The sequence below is a fragment of the Lathyrus oleraceus genome, chromosome 2 (genome assembly GCF_024323335.1).
Source record: "Lathyrus oleraceus cultivar Zhongwan6 chromosome 2, CAAS_Psat_ZW6_1.0, whole genome shotgun sequence".
Taxonomy (NCBI): Eukaryota; Viridiplantae; Streptophyta; class Magnoliopsida; order Fabales; family Fabaceae; genus Lathyrus; species Lathyrus oleraceus.
This window is the reverse complement of record NC_066580.1, coordinates 481,682,240-481,699,210: the sequence shown is the minus strand read 5'-3', so window position 1 is coordinate 481,699,210 and position 16,971 is coordinate 481,682,240. Positions and strand designations below refer to the sequence as shown.

General features: G+C 34.1%; 1 protein-coding gene across 1 annotated transcript; it reads right to left on the bottom strand.

The window, feature by feature from the left end:
• Window positions 1–12,887: 12,887 nt before the first annotated feature.
• On the bottom strand, window positions 12,888–16,971 carry LOC127120674 (protein cornichon homolog 4). Its single transcript, XM_051051189.1, has 4 exons — window positions 16,704–16,971; window positions 16,407–16,588; window positions 13,359–13,481; window positions 12,888–13,274 (listed from the first exon to the last, which is right to left on the bottom strand). Exons 1-4 carry the CDS (start codon window positions 16,773–16,775, stop codon window positions 13,238–13,240), a joined length of 414 nt encoding a protein of 137 aa, XP_050907146.1. The 5' UTR covers window positions 16,776–16,971; the 3' UTR covers window positions 12,888–13,237.

Below are 16,971 nucleotides of genomic sequence, written 5' to 3'. Positions count from 1 at the left end.
TATATGGAGGATTAATGTTGTATATAAATGGATTCATGTTGTATATATCAATGGATTAATGGTGTATAACATTGGATTAAAGGATGAAATCAATATGAATTTTACACTTTTGCAGCATGCGAACAAGTTCCCAATTAAATACCCACTGTTTTTCAAACAAATTTTTTTTAAATAACTAACACTTTAGAGGGCGCTTTCTGTAGGAAGCGCCCTCTAAACACTTTACATTGACAACTTTAGAGGGCGTTTTGTCCAGAAAGCGCCCTATAAGGTGGCCCTTTATGGACCACTCCAGAGGGCGCTTTTTTCTGAAAGCGCACTATAATGTGGCCCTTAAAGGGTCACTTTAGAGAGCGCTTTCTCCAGGAAAACAAAGCGTTGTCTTTACCTATGCCAGCGCCACTTTAGAGGGCGCTTAAAAGTGCTGTTATAGGCCAAAATAAGCGCCCTCTTTTCCCTTATTTGGCGTAGTGATTTATACGTTAATTGTTACATAATCGCCTGTCGCTGAAGGCGTCCACACATGGGGGAAAGTTGAAGAAATTATATGATGTCCAAATGCCCGATGAGGTCAGAGAGATTGTTGTTGATGTCGGTTTGCTTCCTTTAGTGAATTGTATGTTGACCATGCTCGATGTCCCACTATTGTTTTTGTATATTTAAGGATGGTATAAAGAGGCATCCTTATTTCGTCTTCCATAAGGAAAGACTCTTACTTTCTCGATAGGTGTCTGCGGTAGTTTGTGTAACACCCGAGACCGAAGAGGGTAGATAGTGGTTGTAACACTCGAGGCCGAAGAGGGTATGGGTGGTCTTCCGAATTCACATAAGAATAAGAGGATCATGAGGCTGTGCAGGTATGAGACTGCATGGATCTTCTTTTCGGTAGCCTAACAAATAAGAACTTCATAGTTAAATGTGCTTGATTTGGAGTAGTATTTGGATGGTGACCTTCTGGGAAGTTTCCTGGAAAGCGTGTGAGTGAGGACAAAACATGCTGAAAAGATTTGTGTTGGTTTGTGGGGTCAGTCAGTAATCCTGAAAGCAGTCTAGGACGTTACAAATGGTATAAACGTCAGACCTCTCCTAGTACGATGTGGTTCAAGGAAGAACCAAGTGGAAGGTGGTGAGCATGTAACACCCGAGACCGAAGAGGACATGTAGTAGTTGTAACACTTGAGGCAGATGAGGATGGGGGATGGTCGCCCGAATTCATATCGGAATGAGAGGATCATGAGGTTGGTTAAGTATGGGATTGCATGGTTGCAGGAAGGCTTATAAGGATTGATTGGTACTACCTATACCAATAAGATGCATCTTCTTTTTCGATAGCCTAACAAATAAGAACTCCATAGTTAAACATGATTAACTTTGAGTAGTATTTGAATGTGTGTCCTTCTGGGAAGTTTCTCAAAAAGCATGTGAGTGACGACAAAACATGCTGAAAAGACTTGTATTGGTTTGTGGGGTCAGTCAATAATCTTGAAAGTAGTCTGGAGCGATACAGTTTGGGTATGTTTAGGGCATCCCCTGACCTGTTCCTGTTGTGCCATATGAGGAAATTGGTAGATGGTTTATGTCTAACATTATCGGTAGTGTCATTGCTATTAGATATAGTGCAATGAAGGTGCAATTCTCTGGGCAGTGTGAGGATGGTTACTTAGAGTGGTATGTTACAATATCACACTCTTGTATCATCCCACATGCTCAACATGTTTATGTTGTTGGACATTCCCATGATGGAAGACCTTCGGATGACGTGCCACCACCTCTACCGCATCCACCTAGTATGACTGACCACCAACGACTGTAGAGGATTGCACTTCTTTCAAATAATCTCATGGATTTGACAAACTTAGATGGTGAGATCTATGCTTTGGCATTGCATATAGCACACACTGTCCATGGTGGACATGTGTAGATTTTATTGGTTTCTGCATTATTTATTGTCATTAACATTATTTAGTGTTTAAATTGAACTATTTTTATATTATGGACACTTTAGTTTAACACTGCATTAGATGAAAATTATTATTATATTACTGTGGGATGAACATAACTTAACATGAAAAATTCTTAACATAACTTAACATAAAGATAACATGAACATACCTTAAATACTACTAGATGATTCAGGACGTTTCAACATCTTGATAATGTTGTCTACAAATCTAGAAATTATCGCATCCACCTAGGTCAAACAATGTTTCGTATTGGTTATATGTGTTCCACATGACTTTTAAATCTTCATCCTTCTTCAGCTCAAACTTATTGAAAATAACCTTCCCTTCATTATCGATTAATGGCGAATGATACTCGATCTTAATCATATTTTTATTGTTGGTATGGTGCATAAGATTATCTAGTTTGGATTTTAGAACAACAAGAGAGGTGTCCTCTGTGAGCCTAAAATCAACTAGAGGTTTCACGCCGTTGAAGTACACAAACGTGAGATACCCATATTAAGACACTCTGATATGTTTTTTATCAACATATCATGCATGTTTATACAAGTTTTTATTCAATATGTACCACTCAAATTTTTTGGTGTAATCAAAGCCCTATAAAAGTGTCGGGAACATTCCAACTGTTGAAGTTTAACACTACCAGATTTTTCAGTATTATGGGGAAAATTCGGTAATTAATAGAAGTTTAAAAAAACTGCAACCTCATAAGTTTTTTGAAAAAACCGATAAATTAACGGTATCAGATTTTTCATGGTTATGGAAAAAATCCTTTAACTTGTGCAATTTTATATTAAAAATCCAATTTTACATTCAAGATCTAAACATATTAAAATTAAACATCATTTTATTTGATATTATGTTCAAAAAACAATTTTTGATATTAAGTTTGTTTATATAGATCATAAATAGGCGGGTATATTCACTAAACCTCTAGCTGAATATAAATTTAATTTTATAAAAAAGAATTTAAATATTCAATTTATAAAAGAAGGATTGTTTAATTTAAATTTGTTTTATTTTTTTCATCGTTTCATTTGCTCGATGTAACAATTATATATTTGGTATTTGAGGTAGTCTCTTAGTTTATTATGCATTATTCGGCACATGCTTCACTTATTGTATTTCATAGGAAAATGTTATTCTTAAACCAAAAAATACACTACACACCGTATTGGTGAACAGTAAAATATTATAATAATAAAATATTATTTTACAAAAATATATATAATTTTTTTTTAATTAAAAAGTACGGTGTGATTAACCAACTTTATAAATTCATCAGTCAACATTTAACATTTTATTAACCAATTTTATTTTATTATTAAAAATTATTTTTATATCTTGGTGTTTATTAACCAACTTCATAACTTCGTTAATCAATTTTTTACATTTCATTAACAAATTTTATTTTACCACTAAAAACTATTTTAATATCCGAACATTTATTAACCAATTTCATAACTTCATTAACCAATTGTTTACATTTCATTAATCAATCTTATTTTAATATACAAATCATTGTTCATGCAGTATACACGGACACTGTTCACAGGAATATTGTTCATGTGTGTGCACTGTTCACATGGTACTGGTCATGCACTGTTCACGTCACTGTTCATGTACGGTTTTATTGTTCACGACACTGTTCACCGTATTTGTGAACAGTGTATACGGTGTAGGTGTAAGTTTAAGTGTAAGAATAACAATGTTGTATTTCATATGACCATTTATGAAAATTAAATTTATTTTACATATAAAATTACATCACTTTATTCACATAACTTGTTTTTATTTCATTTTTAGAACAACATTCATAGTTCTTGTTGGATAAGTGATTTCAATTACAAGAGGGATGAAGTAAATTGTGATATTTAAAATTGAAACTATATTAGTAATTTCTTGAAGATTGAATAAATAGTTGCTGAAATAAAAATAGTAAAACGAATAGTATAAATTAAAGAGGATATGGGTTAGAGAGATTGCACAAGGGATTTATCCAGGTTCGATCGAACGTTGACTTACTTCTGTCTTAAAAAGATCTTCTTAATATTTTGACTGAAATTTTGAGCTTTTACATGTTATGTCCACAAACCTTTTGATACAAGTTGATCTCTACAATGACTTATCCCCAATCAAACAGAAAGTTTTTACCCAGATAAGCTAACAAACCAAAAAGAGTTTCCAAACTAATCTCAAGAACCAAACTGAGATTTTAAGAATGGTTAATCTAAAGAACCAAACTCTATTCTTCAAGAGTATCACACTTTTGAAAGTAATCACAAGGGCACTTCACTTAAACAATTTCTCCCTCACAAGTAATATTTCACTCAAAAATACCAAGGCGGCTTTAAGTGAAGAAAAATGTTTCTAGAGAGAGGGAGAAAAATAGAGAGATAAATTTCAAAGAAAATATTAAACTTAGGAAATTGGTGTAAAATGAAGAGGAGGAGACCCACCGATATATATGAGAGGGAAAATCCAAAAAAGAAAAGATCCATAGGCGAAATTGAATAACCAATTGATTGACATCATGCCCCAATCAATTGGATGCCCTATTTTTAATCGATTACATTGCCCAATATGTAAAGATTTGATCGAGAGACATTACAAGTCATTAATATGATATCCTAATATTTTGGTTAATTGTGTAGGCCTTCTTTAATGAATTGGTTAGGTAGAAAAAAAATTCAATCGATTGGCTTAAGTCCCCAATCAATTGGGTAGTTCAATATTTCTTTCAAAAGATATTTAACAGTTTCTTAATTGCTTGGTTCGGTCTTGAAAACATTTTTAAGATATAAAAACTTTCGAAAAGTATTTTTAAGTGTGTGTGAGTGACCTTAGTACTCAAAAGTTACTTCCTTACTCTTACAAAATTCTAGTCACTCAGACAGACACGACCTAACGAGCTTTCACAATTCCTCTCTTTTTTTACTCTGAGGCTTTTAAGATTCTTTGCTAAATACATCAATCATACAAGCACTTCAAGCTTGAGTCTCTTTTCTTGATGACCTTGATATATTTTTCTAGTTAGGTCACCATCATCAGAGATTTGAAAGCTATTTCCATCGACTTCAACATTAACATCTATTGACATTGTCGTCATCAAAACTTCAGAAAGGATCTTTTTGCTGGATTATCAACTTTATACCTGCAAGCACATAGATCCTTAATCTCCCTATTTTTTATAATGATGATGCATCTCTCAAGGAGGTTGTAAAAGGGAACTAAATAGATAGAACTAGATAGATATATAGCTGGAGTAGTTAAACTCCCCCGCAATATAGTGGAAAGTATACTCTACTCCCCCTGAGAGTATATTTCTCTCCCTTTGACATATCAAAAAGGCGGTATACAAAGCATATAGATCACATGTTTGGTTGGGTAAAAAGAGAGAGTTACTTGATAAATATATGATCAAGGATATTCCAGAGTGAGACATAAATAAGCAAGTTATGAGATCATACTTCTCTCCATGGATGACATTATTCAGCTTTGAGATCAAACGGTAAGTAAGCCTCGGAAGTTCTACTTCCCTTAATTATTTCTTGAACAAAGCTCAATTATCTTTGAAGCTGTATAAATTAAGAGGCGTTTCTGGAATCTAGTTATTTCTTGTTGGGACTCCTTCCAAGAGATACTTATTTCTCCTTAGAGAAAATTTGGATAGTCTCTTTTTAGCCTCCTTCGTCTTTTGCGCCTTGGATTGATATATGGCTATAGGCATACTGCTTTTGGCACACCATTACTCCAAGAACACTTCAAATAGGTTCCACAATCATACCCATTGAACGGTACCATCAATGTCAACACCTTGATTACATCTGCTGAAAAGAAAACATTGGGATTGACAAACACCATCAGGTAACTTCTTCTTGTACACCTAAGATAATACATAATGCACTCCTATCTTTTGAATTTAATCTGCAGAAATCATAAGCTTCCTTGCACAAGGATTTGTTATTATCATCTAATCGACAAAAAAACATGTACAAGAAATATATACTCGGTTTGAAAAATAGTTGTATCATCCTTTCTTATTGGAAACTTTTTTTAAAGCAAAAAATTGCTCAGACTATCAATTCAATCTCTAGCAGCTAGTTTTAGATTGTAGAGAGCCATTTTCATTTTTAAAATATGAGTAAGAAGAGTTTTACAAAATTAAGGGAATGATCAATTTGCACTTCCTTACGGATGTAACATGTCAAGAATTCATTCTTTACATTCATTTGGAAGATTTTACAAAAACATAATGCATGAGAAGGCTAGAAACTTCCATATGACTTATATTAAAGCTACAGGAGCATAAGTTTCATTGAAATATATGCTTTATTGTTAATTGCAACCTTTTGCAATGAGTCTTATTTTATTTCTTAAAACATTTCTAAAAACATCAAGCTTGTTACGGAAGATCCACTAAGGTTCCAATCACTTAATTAGCTTTGGGAACGAGTTTCCAAACGTTGTTTCTCTCAAATTGATTTGACCTTTCTTGCATAGCTAGAGACCAATGTTCTTTGATGATAGCTTCATCAATTTCCTTTGGTTCGATTTTTTAAACAAAAAGTCACAAGTTACATACCTTGATAAGGAAGTGTTGAGATGTAATTCTCTTAGAAATATCTCAGTTATTCAACTTGACTCTCTCCATTTGAAATGGAAATTCAAAGGTATTATATATTTCTAAGGATGATCAATTGTTGATGGAGTTCTATAGGATGGAGAAACATGGTTTGGTTGTCTATGATTCTATAATAATATTTTTAATATTCCTAAAATACAAAACATTATTCATGATCTTAAGGTGGAACCACATTTTTATATTTAGAGTTTGATATCTTCTTTGTAGATGTTGTGCTACTGTGACCTGGTTTAGCAATTCCATCAATTATGTCTGCAACTATATGTCTAAATGATCATGTTATTTATTTTAGGTATAATGTGATTACTTAGGATTTCACGGGTTAATGTTAATTTATGATGTGTGGAATATGCCACTTAGAGAAATTATCATGTTATTTTTCATTTATTTGTTAGCTTTAGTTGTTAGTTTTGTTACGGTACATTATATTTTGGCATAATTATTCACCAAATCCATTACCTTAATTTAATTTTCACTTTAGTCCCACAATTAAAAAATATTACACTTTACTCCCATAAAATTAGTTCAGTTAGATTATTGATCCCCTCCGTTAATTTTTCTTAAAAAAACATTAATTGTTGCCAATGTGGCATGACAACTAAAAAATTGACAAAATACTGACTAGGTAACATGATTTAAAAATGCATTTTAGGTTTTCTTAATCATCTATTTTTCAAGCTGCGTTTCATTGTATTCAAGCTGCATTTCCATAAGCACAAGTTCTTGTCTCTCATATTCAAGTTGTTCATTCATCTATTTTCTGGGTTTTATGTTTGTTATGTTTTCATCTGCGTTTTAATCATCTCCTATCATGCCACTTTTATGGATTTTCAAGTTATGTTTCTAGGGTTTTCATCTTATCCAATGTCAAAGTTGTCAAGCAGTGCTTCAATGTCAAACAATCATTTCATTGGAACAAATGGATTTGTACTTCGTAGAAACAAGAGGAGAGAATGTTTTTGTCAAGATAAGTGTGTCCTTCGTACTGTGAGTGATATGAATAGTTTGAACTTTGGGAAAAAATTACATGAATTATATGGATAAGGGTTATAATTTCTTCAAGTGGTTAAATGAGGAAATTGTTGATGAAAGGGATTTGAAGATTCAAAGACAAAAGAAGAAAATTTACAAATTAAAGAATGAGGTTCTCCACATTAGAGGATGGTTGAAAATGTCAACTGTGGTTTGTATTTTGAGCTTAGGATTGAATATTTTTTTTGTAATAATGTCTTTCAAATAGGTTTAGGATAATGCAATGTGTTGGGTTTAATGTATTTTATTTGTCATGAGTGTATGAGTGTATTATATTTGGCATGGGTTTATGAGTGTATTGTAATTGTTATGAGTTTATGAATTTTGTGTGTCATGAGTTTATAAATATACTTTTGATGGTTTATTGGATAATGTTATGATAAGCAATTTGTGTTGGAATACTCTGCCAGTATTATTGATACCAAACACTAGTATAAAAGTGTGGGAAAAAACACCTGTGTAACATACATGTTTTGGGACCTAACTGTAACCATTAAATATAGATAAGGGACCTTATTAAGACGGTACAATTTAGTTAAGGGACTAAATTAAAATAAGTTATATAGTTTAAGGACCAAAATGAAACATATAATAGAGTAAACAAAAATTCATATTAGAACATAGATTCATATAATTTGGAATTGTGTTACATAATAGATTTTCATATAATTCAAAATGGTATTACATATCATTTCATTCCAATAGTCATCAACATAATTACATAATTTCATTCAAAATGGCATTATAATTCATATCATACACACACACACACACACAAAAGTCATTCAAAATGGCATTATAAGTCATATCATACACAAAAGTGGCATTATAAGTCATATCATACACAAAAGTGACATTATAAGCCATACGATTCAAAATGGCATTATAAGCCTATGATTCTCAAAGTCATTACATCAAATGAGTACACAGTAAAATAGAAAAACATAACTATTAGAGTTGACTCAGAACAGGTTTTAGACCTTTTTGAAGTCTCCTTTTCTTTTTGGGTGCTTGTTGAGTTGAAGATGCAGATGGTGCTTCATGAGTCGAAGTTGCAGATGATGTTGGTTGACTAGTAGTTGCAAATAATGTTCGCTGACTAGCAGTTGCTGATAGTGCTGGCTGACTAAAAACAATACATTAAAAATAGAAAAGGGACTAATATGAATATATGTACACATTAAAAGGACTAATATCAATACCTAACACAAAACCTTTGATCAACCTTTGGTACCAACTCCTCAAGTGCTGACAATAAACCCTGCATTACAGTTAAAACAGATCAGTTATAAATGTGTATGTCTGAAACTGCTAAATATGTAAGAAATAATTAAAACATATTAATTTATACACCTTTTGTTGATCACTTATAAATGTGTAAGTCTTGCATAATATGACACCTCCCAAATCAGATGTCAACAACTCTAGAAACTAGCTTCATGAGTTGTTGGTTTCACCCTCAACAACAACAAATTCTATTGGCAACATTTGATCATTTGGGTCCCTCCTAATGGCTTCTAGTATTTGTCCATCATAATAGTCCTTTAAGAAACATTCATCCAATCCTATAATAGGTCTGTGAAGGAGAATTGCGGTCCAAAACGCAGCGGAAATAAAAAATTTCTCCTTTAGAGATCCTTACGAATGGTCATGATCAGTGATAGAATATTTACCTCTTGTGACGGTTGAAACCTTTGGTGCAGATCTCTTGTGACGATCAAAACCTTTGATGCAAATCCACGAAGCGATCACGAACGTTGAACGATGACAACGTCTCTACTCAGTCCACACGAACGGGTTCCTTCAATCTCAGTGCTAGCTGGTACGAATGAAGGCTTTGAGTGAGAGAGAGAGAGAGTGATAGAAAACGAAAATAATGCAACCGCAATGAATGCTTCTGCACAAGGGTTCTATTTATAGAACCACTTGTGTGGGCTTCAAGCTAAAAGCCCACTTAAGTGTATTTTGGCCCATATCTTATAATATGCCCAAAATCACTTAAGCCCATGGTACTTTACCATATTTCGTATTCTACTCAAGTACACCGTACCTTACGATGTTCTATAATTCACTTAAGGGCACCGTACCTTACGGTATTCCTTAGTTACTCTATCTCTCATCAATCCGTCCTTTGTGTGTGACCCTGTAGGTTTTCGCGACGTTGGCAATTATATTAAATCACGCGTTTAATATAATAAACAGTGAGCGGTATCTAGCAACACATCACTGCTATCCAAGACACGAAAATGTCAGGTGATCTGACAAAACCATCTGTGATAATAATTATGTGTATAATTATCCTTTTGCCCTTATGTCTATATTGAACACAAGGCATAGACCGTGTCATCCTTGTCCAGTTCAATATTGGGCCCATAGACATTTATCCTGTTACGCAGGATGGGCAAATTCCATCTAGGCCACTCATGTCCCTTAGCATGCTTCGTGGAGTACCCATCAACTGTCTTTATGGTTATCCAGTTACGGACAACGTTGGATCAGCAATAAAGCACTCGACTCTACATCTAGGGTCCATAGTGGTTTCAGGTCGAAGAGTGGTATACACCATTATCACCATGAGAACAACTTATGACACTTTGCATAACTTTCTATATAGTATTCTCATAGCGGGTCAATCCGGTATAAATATTACTCTTAATATTCATACCTATGTTTAAGACTTGATAACTCTTTATCCATGATCCATGAGATGTGATCATCAGTCTACAAACATAATAGTCTTAATGCTTTAATGTTATCCCACTTCACACTAAAGCTCGACTACGGATACTTTAAGAATAGTGTCCTTATGTTTAATGTGATCTCATGATTAAGTCATACTTGATACATTAAACAGACTAGCTATTCTAGGGACTTTATTAAACAAACGTAATAAAGAAAAAGCCTTTTATTATTAATAAATAATTCGATACAAGTACCAAAAGTATTGGCCTCTAGGGCTTACACCAACAATCTCCACTTTAAAACATTATCTTTGCAAGCGTTGAAGCATATACAAACCTTTGGAAATGTGAATTCAAAGACCTCTCAGGATGTTCACTAGTTTCCTCTCCAACTTGAATTGGTTGACTTGTAATTTCACAGTGGATCCAGGGTTTGTCCTTAACAACTCATGACCATGATCATGAATTCGTGTATATTGCTCTTTAAATGTGCCATCAGCAGTGTCAACAACAAGTGACTTTGCCCTTCCAAAGTAATACCCACGATTGCATCTTCTTGGTAAATGCCCTAAGTGGTCCCCTCCAAAGTAACATCATCACCCTCAGTAATTCCCTCCAAAGTAATATCCTCACATGCATCTTCTTGATCAATGCGTTCAGTGGTCCCCTCCAAAGTAACATCCTCACATGCATCTTCTTGGCAAAATGCATCTTCTACGCTAGTGGTCCCTCCTTCATCAAACTTGCCATTTAGATTATTCAAATCTTCAACAGTATCAAAATCTACAAAAGTACCTTTTACACCATTATTCAAATCATCCAAATTGTCATTTTCCGCACTATTCAAATCCTCCAAACTGTCCTTTTCTCGTACCTCGCATTCTTCTTCTTTTTCATTGCATCCTACATTGTTTTTTACATAGAGTATTGACTCACCAATATAATTGGTTGTGAGAGTGGATGAGTGACATATAAATGCACACTCCCATTAATCAGTGCTATGATTCTCATTCTCTTTGTTCATTCATCATCTTTCAACAAAATTAGCTCATTAATATCCATTGCATCATAATACCACAAACTCTCCACTTTTGGATACCCTAAGTCCTTTAAACCACTCAGAATCTCAAAATAACTCCAATAATTAGGGTCTATTTCCCAAACCTCCTCTAACCCCTTGTAACTAATTTCTTAAACTCAAAAAACTCACCCCATGATGGACAACACACTGAAACCTCTTAGTCATGACTTAATCAGATTAAATAATGAAGAAAACAGTTTTTGAAGAAGGTGAAAACGAAAAAGGATTGCTTTTTAAAATAATAAACATATAATTGTACCTTAGAAGAAAAGTGGAAATGAACAATTGTTAAAACGTTTATGTATTCGTCTTCTTCGTCGCTCCAAGTTTCAAACGTAATTGCTCTCGTCGTCTTCGTCTTCTTCGCCGCTCCAAGTTTCAAATATACACAGTGAAGAGTTTCAGAGAAGAGTGAGCTAGGGTTCATATAGTGAAGAGTTGGAAATATTATTTCTAAAGTTGGAAATGTTGTTCGTGATTTAAATTAATATATCTGGATTAATAAAATAAGAAAAAACAAACAAAAAGTCAGGTTAAATTTTAAAAATGCATCAGAACGGTTACATATGCGATATTTAATGTTTTTTTAGAAAATCTAAGGAAAAAGACTAATTAAATTAACAGGATAGTTTTAAAGGAATGTAACGTTTTTTAATTAAAGAAAAAAATTAAAACAATAAATTAAATTAACAATCATTAAATTTTGCACCATTTTGAACCAGATATATTACTTTTCTCTTATTATTTACTCTCATGTTTGTTGGATTCATTCTATTACAAAATTTGACACTCATTTGAAAGTTGCTATGCAATCATAAGCCTATTTCAATACTTAGATAGAGAATGAATATATAAAGGTGGGCGTGACAAAAAAAAGTTAAATTCTTTACAAATATTATTTTTTGGTTATAAGATATTCTGTTCTGGTATGTATCTTACAATTTTCTCATTTACACATGATATGTGACCAACTTTTCAGTTCTAAAATTGGTAATCATGTAAAAAGAAGGATGCACAATATAATATTCTATCTTAAATTGTTCAAAAGATACAAGTTCTAAATAACAGTAATAATAAAAGCTTCCTTCCATGGTGATAATTGGGAAGCAATTCCAACAATGGTGGATACTAGGAAATAGGAATAACTCAACTGACTTTAATGTATCATTTCATATGCATCTGCTAGATAATGTTGTAATGAGATTTCTTCTTTTTTTAAGCTACTACTGATAGTGTAATATAAGTAACTTGTTTTGATGCCTTTCATCTTTTGAGAATACATATCAACATCAACCTGTGATGTGTAATGTTGTATATCATGTATCTCATAAATATCACTTATAAATTATATCAGTTTTCAGACATGTGTCCTTGAAATAGTCCACCTAAGTGGTGGCAGTTCAAGAATTTTGTAATATGGTATATCCTCTTTGAAGGAATGAACCATAGATTTGCAGAAAAAATTAAAACTGCAGACTAGAAAGTTTGGTAAACATCTTCATTATGAATAAATACATAATCTTTTTGGTACATATCCACTTATGGACCAACAACACTATGCAAATAACCCAAACCCCTCATCAGGCACCAGCACTTTCCTTTTGATGCCTTTAGATATACATAATATCATGAATAAGATAAGGCTAAAATGCTAGCCCTTCATAAAGATATCTAACTGACAAAATATCAAAACAAGCTTGCAGTTGCAACTCTGTCCCAAAAATACAGTCAGCCATGTTAGTGTCAATGAAAATGCACCCTACCAGACATCTGGAAATTATAACTGTGGAGGTCACTTTCAGAAAGCACTCCATAAAACAAGTATCCATTGCAATTACGCATCATGCTCATCCAATGTTGTATAGATCAGCCTACAACAAAACAAACATTTAAGAATAAAAGCATATATTTTAATGAAATTCATAACATTAACAGATAATTAGGCCTTCTCATACCAAAATACAGAGAGGAAAAGAGTTATAACAAGATAAAAGAGTTTGACAAGTCGTTGCTTCTTTTCCCATGAGAGCATGCTGAATATCTCAGTAACATCAATTAAATGCTTTTTTTGTCTATACCTGGTCACATAAACAAATATGCAATTAGCACGATCATTTTAAGCATATTCCAGTAATTAAGATATCAAGCATCATAGTTTCAGCAGCAAGAACAAAAAACAGTATGAAAAAACAATTCATCTCCTTAAATTCTGTAACTGGTAAGCAATGGTTGACCAGTGACACAGGAACAAATATCATAGGGCAGTTACAAGAGATATAAGGAACAGCAATTTGACTATATTGATCAAAAGCTAATCCCGAACTTTGTTATAGGTTTCAGGTTGTTGCAATAAACATAATAATAACAGTATATAAGCGCATTCTTATACATTCTTTGGATTGAGTAGGTGTTCCATACAGTTGACCAAACCATAAATATAGTGTGTAAAGCAGACTAAACCAAGAGTGGAAAACTGAACAAAATGCTAATATATCTAAAAGAAAATACATGATAGGGGAGGGTTTATGTTTAGAATAAATAGAAAAAGATATGGGAGAGTTTGCTAGAATAAATAGAGAAAGATAGGGGAGAGTTTATATTGAGTGGTTAGTGGGAGAGACCCAACTCTAACATTTGGGAAGGGGAAAGAAACAAGTTCTTGAAACTTGGTAGGAACGTGACTTCTACACTTGTAACTTTTCGATTCTGCTCAAGGGTGTGAATGTTGTTCTATCTCTGATTTGGGAACCTTTCCCCGAAGAATATCCAATAATAAACCATTGTTAACTGGTACTAGAGCACATTTATTGGACGGCCGACATCCGCCGCTGCCACCTAAGCCGCCTGATCCAGACATGTCAGTGGTGAAGGGTGGAGCTTCATCTTGTCTGGTCGAACTGGCGCCGTCAAAACAACAGCCGGAATCACCAGCACGGACAAAACCGCCAAATGTGAGTTCACTTGCATGTGGAATGGGAGATTTCCATGCGAAACACAGAAATTTTCAACCATTTAATATGATATGGAGAAAAATCACAGAGCCATATATATTAGAAACCTTGGGTTTGACACAAGCCATACTGCTGCCATATTATGTTTTTGGGTCAAATAAACCACCCAAACCAGAGTGTATGATCCAGGCTTGTGTTCTCGTATTTCACACACTGTTGTGTCACTCTCCTTCTAAGTTATGGGATTCGGGAGGATACATTTTTCTATACAGTATTTCTTTCACTTTGAGGACAATGTGAACCTTTAGGAGTGGAGTATTGTTATGGTGTATTCTTTCACCATGAGGACAAGGTGAATCTTTAGGAACAGAGGGCTTAGGCTAATAACCAACAAAAACCGTCTAAATACTTCCAACAGAAGATGCAGAATCTGTAACTCCACTAACAGCTTTATGACTCCACCAATAAGACTAGGAACACACCCATCATCGGCCCACACCAGTAACGGGTACTGCTACCACTTCAAGAGCCGCCAACATGAATTCCAACATCTAGAATACAACCTCAATGAAGCACAAGCTGACCCCACAAGGTATTTTCACCTTTGTGGCAGCCTTCTTCAAACCACCCTCGGCAAGAACGCATAACCATTACCCAATTTCAGTTGCTATCACAAAAATTTGGCCTTATTATACATCAGCAACCAAACAGTACCGCAGAGGGAAAAAGTGCATCCACCATGCATCACCAATACCCGCACTCAAACCAACCATGATCAATAAAACTGGATTTGCCCACCAACAAACTCAAACTAGACGATCCTGTCAAATTCAGTAACAAAATCTGCACAGCACTCACCAAGATAAACCCATACATTCCCAAGGATTTAAAAACCATTGAGCAATACAGTAACCCAAAATTAGGCAATTTTGCAGTTAGCCATTTCCAATAAGTCAATTTTGATTGTTCAACCATATTTTCTACCAAAACTTCCCTTCCTTGAAAAATGTGCTTGTTTCTTGCATTCCGAATGGTCCAAATACATGAAAACCAAATTGTTCTGAATTTTAACACTGAAGACCCAAACCAGAAAAATTGCACAGATGATTGACTACCTTCGTTAATTTCACAATCGAACATCAAACCAATGAAAATAAAGGGTATTCAAAGAATAGGCGACTCATTGTTTCAATGCATTACACAATTGTGCATCACTTCCAATAATCCCACGACTAAGGAGGTTATGTTCAGTAGGAGTTCTATTTTGAATAATTTGGCAAGTGAACAATTCCTTCATATCTGATAAAATTATTTGTTCCGGAATAAATGACGCTATTAGTTTCCAATGCAATTTTAATTTTCATCTTTCAATTGTACCCTCTAATTAATACTCTCAATTTATTATTTTCTCACTTTTCATTTATGATAATTTGAATAAACCAATAGTAAACAAGGATAGTTTGGTAAAAATACTATTGTCTTTCTTTCATTTATCACATTTTCTTAATTTGTGTGAAATGATCAACTATGACACTTATTTTGGGAGGGAGGTAGTATTAATTATACCATACTCCAAATTGTTAAACTATTCCTCTCTATCAAAACTCTTTCTCATCAAACTCTTGAAAGCCGATTTTACTGAACAGATCCCCAATTCTTTCTCCTTCCATAACATTTTGTCTCTCCCCCACTCGAAAAACTACCCCTTCTACAACAGTTGCGGCGCCACTTGTCCAATTCTACCCCCATCCATTAGAACAACACTCATCACCACCTTAACACCCACTCCCACCTTCCCTCTACCGACCTCTCAACTCCCCCCACTCTCGCCACTTTATCCAAAGACAGTGAAAACAATCCGCTAAACCAATAAAAGAAATGCAACCAAACTATACAACTCAATTAAATGCCAAAACCAAAACACGGTCTACTCCCATCAACATTGCTAGACATCTCAAACAAAAATTATCAAAGAATAATGCCATTAAGATTTGTCAAACAACAAATTTTAGGATAACCTATACATATTAATAATTGGATTCGAAAACTTACAATCTGATATTGAAGTATAGATAAGGAAGACATAACAATGACATAACCCAATGGCCAGTAACAAGGTAGAAGCAGCAAAGGACACCTTGAAGAATAAATTCAACCAAAACCACAGAATTGATTCGCGCCGCGAAGTCGTAAGGATTTATATAATCAAATTCTAGGTCTGCGAGGCACATTAGCTGCAAGAAATTTTCAAAAAATAGAAATTAGGTTAATTGCAAACCCTAAATCGGAACTTGTTTGAGTATAGTATGAAATTAAGCATGAAAATGAGAAGGAAGAGAAGAAAGGAACCTGGTAAGTGATGAGGACGAGTAAGGCGACGAGGAGGAAGAAGGAGATGAGCCATCCAAATAGATCGGCCATGCTCCTTCTCTCACTCTCTCGCTATTTCCCCTTCTCTCCCTTTTCTTCCAAATTCACGATCACAGAACTAACTACCCACAACCACGTGCGGAGCGAACACGCCTTGCTCTAGAGATCAACGCTACACCACTATTTTTCTTTTTTAGCCTATTTTCTTTCCTCTTCTCTTCAAAACTAATTACAACTTACAAAGTAA

Coding starts and splice junctions, on each gene's coding strand:
- LOC127120674 (XM_051051189.1), bottom strand. CDS start 16,775: ATGGCCGATCTATTTGGATGGCTCATCTCCTTCTTCCTCCTCGTCGCC. Junction 13,482..16,406: donor CTATACTTCAATATCAGATT/GTAAGTTTTCGA, acceptor TTATGTGACCAG/GTATAGACAAAAAAAGCATT. Junction 13,275..13,358: donor CTTTTCCTCTCTGTATTTTG/GTATGAGAAGGC, acceptor GTTTTGTTGTAG/GCTGATCTATACAACATTGG.